Source organism: Thermomyces lanuginosus, assembly GCF_041956635.1.
Source record: "Thermomyces lanuginosus strain ATCC 200065 unplaced genomic scaffold VTN49scaffold_38, whole genome shotgun sequence".
Taxonomy (NCBI): domain Eukaryota; kingdom Fungi; phylum Ascomycota; class Eurotiomycetes; order Eurotiales; family Trichocomaceae; genus Thermomyces; species Thermomyces lanuginosus.
This window is the reverse complement of record NW_027192372.1, coordinates 491-3,483: the sequence shown is the minus strand read 5'-3', so window position 1 is coordinate 3,483 and position 2,993 is coordinate 491. Positions and strand designations below refer to the sequence as shown.

The 2,993-nt window shown below is 47.4% G+C and overlaps 1 protein-coding gene across 1 annotated transcript; it reads left to right on the top strand.

Annotated features, from left to right (window-relative positions):
- Positions 1–705: 705 nt before the first annotated feature.
- VTN49DRAFT_5933 (uncharacterized protein) lies at positions 706–2,075 on the top strand (the record flags this gene model as incomplete). Its single annotated transcript, XM_069414045.1, has 5 exons — positions 706–1,040; positions 1,098–1,174; positions 1,233–1,557; positions 1,610–1,681; positions 1,736–2,075. The coding sequence occupies 5 exons, from the start codon at positions 706–708 to the stop codon at positions 2,073–2,075; spliced, it is 1,149 nt and encodes a 382-aa protein (XP_069266014.1).
- Between the last annotated feature and the right edge of the window lie 918 nt (positions 2,076–2,993).

The window sequence follows — 2,993 nt, the reverse complement described above, 5'->3', positions numbered from 1 at the left end:
TTTCGTTTTTTTTCTTTTTCTTTTTTTTTTTTTTTTTTTTTTAGCGTCGGGACCGTCATAACTTAACTCAGTCCTGGGACCCAAACCGTTCAGACTTGGAGATCGCCCAATCACTACTGAACAGCCTTCCCCTGCGCTGGCCCAAGCCGATATCACGGTTAATTAGTTGAACCCTGTCAAAAATAAACAACAAAGTGATGGCCTGGCCAAGGGCGATCGTGTTTGAAGCTAACTTTGACCAATGTACTATCTGAGGAACGCAAGCTTCGTACTTTGAACGGACAACAGAGGACAGTGGGTTGGCTTTCCCCAGTGTTGACATGGAGGTGTGGCTGGGTGGGAACTATTAGACAAGAATGCCCAGAAGCTAGAAGGTTTCTGGAAGCTGATGCACAAGGCAAAAAGGTCTCACATCAATGCCCCACGGACGCGTGCCTGGTTCTGAAAAGCCTGATGTTTGCCGTCATCTCCTTATTGCAAACGAACTTGTCCTAAATCTCATTTCTCTTATCATGGAGGGCATAGCTACCCTCTGTGCACTTTGAACCTTTGTATAAAGGTGCTTACGATTGCCAGAACGGCTGTTGGTGGTTACCAATATATTAAGCCTACGAGTCAAATATGCTGATTGGGTTGCCCTTGTTCACCAGTTGATGAGGGGTCTATCCCTTGTTTTCTCATCGTGCGCCATTCAAATTGTCCTACATGTCGTCCACATCGTGCCAGAACCCACAGCAGCGCAGATTTCGGGGTCACCAGTTCCCTGGAGAATATATCTGCCCTAGCAGCTTGCCGGAGTCCCTCACCACACAGGTGAGATCTGCAGTCCAAAGTTCACTGAACCCTGGCAGTGAGAATCAACCGAGTTTTCCTTCTATCCATCCTCACTACAATCTCGACGCCAGTGTGCAGCAGCAGGAACTGAACTCGACATCATCTCCCCATCCACGGCGTGTGGGATCACAAACTTCTCTTATCCCGGAAGTCAAGAGTCTGAACAAGTACTCTGCATCACTAGAATTCGCTCTTAATCCTCAGAGGTGTGTTCATCATCCGTCAAATCCTCGATTGTGACTGACATGGTCTGGAAACTCAAGCTCTATGCTTTTTGATGATCCTGACCTTTCGGACGTCGAGAGCTGCTACTCAGAGCCAATGTACACCAGCGTGAATCGTAAGTTGTCTTTACCGATGAGGTCCGATGAATTCAAGCAACTGATACAACTTGAAAGCGTACTTTCCGAGTGTCACCTCGAATCCGGGGTCGAATTTGCTGAACAATGTTCAGGGACCAGATTTGCAGCGTGGAACGTCCCTGGATCATTATCAACAAAGCGGCAGACAACCGAGCCCTCTGCAGAACAGAGCCTCATGGATACCGGAGCGGCGCCCAGTGTCAGAGCCGCAGTCACCAATGCCAGGTTACGACAATGGCGTTAACTTTCCTTTGACTCCACCTGCTGCATATACATCATTACCATCACAATCGCCACTGTTTCCAAATCAACAAGTGCATGTGTCGATTCCACCACCACAAGAACCGGTTCTTCATAGCCTGTAAGCTATCTCGTTGATATTCGGTTTTGCTCACAATTAACCATGACCCAAGCCCTCCTAGTGCCCCTAGTGCCTACAGCTACGCTCCGTCCAGTTATCCATTCCCGCAAACTACGTACCCTCCGTGAGTGTACCAAGATGTACTCTCTTTGTATATATTGCTTATGCCCGCATGCAGGATGAACACCTCATATCCCATATCAGGGACTGCGGCTGCGAACATCCGGATACCGTCAGATCCTCCATCAGCCACGAGCCACTACTCTACGCCAACGGCCCCAGATCAACATCGCGTTCGTGTTCTGGAGTCATCACGTCCCAAGCCCCAGTGTTGGGATCACGGCTGTAACGGCAGAGAATTTTCTACATTCAGCAACCTTCTCCGGCATCAGCGGGAGCGATCTGGAGCCGCAGCAAAGTCGAAATGTCCGCATTGCGGTGCAGTGTTCACGCGCTCGACAGCTCGTAACACGCACATGGCCCAAGGAAAGTGCAAAGCGAATAGGATTTCTAGTTAGGCAGCGCCTTAAATCATTTCACTTCCGGCCACCTGGCCCACAACCCTGTTCATTATCCGTGATGCCAATGAAGCACGCTATCGCCCATACTGCCAACAGCTGCAAGATGCAATGCTTTACCATCTTTTTGTGTGTCTCATATAGATTCGATTATCATGCATACTATCCGATCGACACGCGATTCACGACATTTAGTCTCATCCGCAAAACTCCGAAGGAGGTCATGAGGTGGGACTGATCTCTCCTTAATCCATATTCATTGTTTACGAAAGCTTAGAAGAGGAATATGTCTTGCGCTGTTTGAATCTTGTTGATTCTTTGCTTGCTAGCCTGTCCTGTTCACAGCTGGTCATTTCAATCATGGTAATATTCTACGCCTAGTGGGGGACTTTGGTTTCATGCATTGTTGCCTCTCTTTCTCATAGCAAATCGGTCATGTACTAGTACGTTTCTGCATGGTTAATGATAGAGGCTTATTGATGCTACATGTTCCATGACTTTTTCTTTCTGAATGAGATGCGTTAACACATTATACTCTACCGTTATATAATCCCCGGCGTATTCAAACTCCCCAGTATAACGCGTAACACGTCGATTAGATGGCCGACTCTGTTATTCTTTTGTTCCTACATTTAACTGCAATCTTCTCTATGGGGCACTGGTTTGGGCACCAACGCCTTCCTAAAAAGTTTTTGCCCTTGTTCGGCTTTGCCCGATAGATCTACATGACAAGGTACCCACCATGAGGGGTTGATTCCATGCAGGGCGAGGACGTGTAGAGTATATATAAAATATATCTCTCGTATTTCTCGTGACCTTTGTCTATAGAATGAACGAGACCTACCACCCGTGATGCTGAGATGGGCATACTGTAATATAGGCAATAGAGTATAGAAGTTTGTCCATTTTCGAACATAG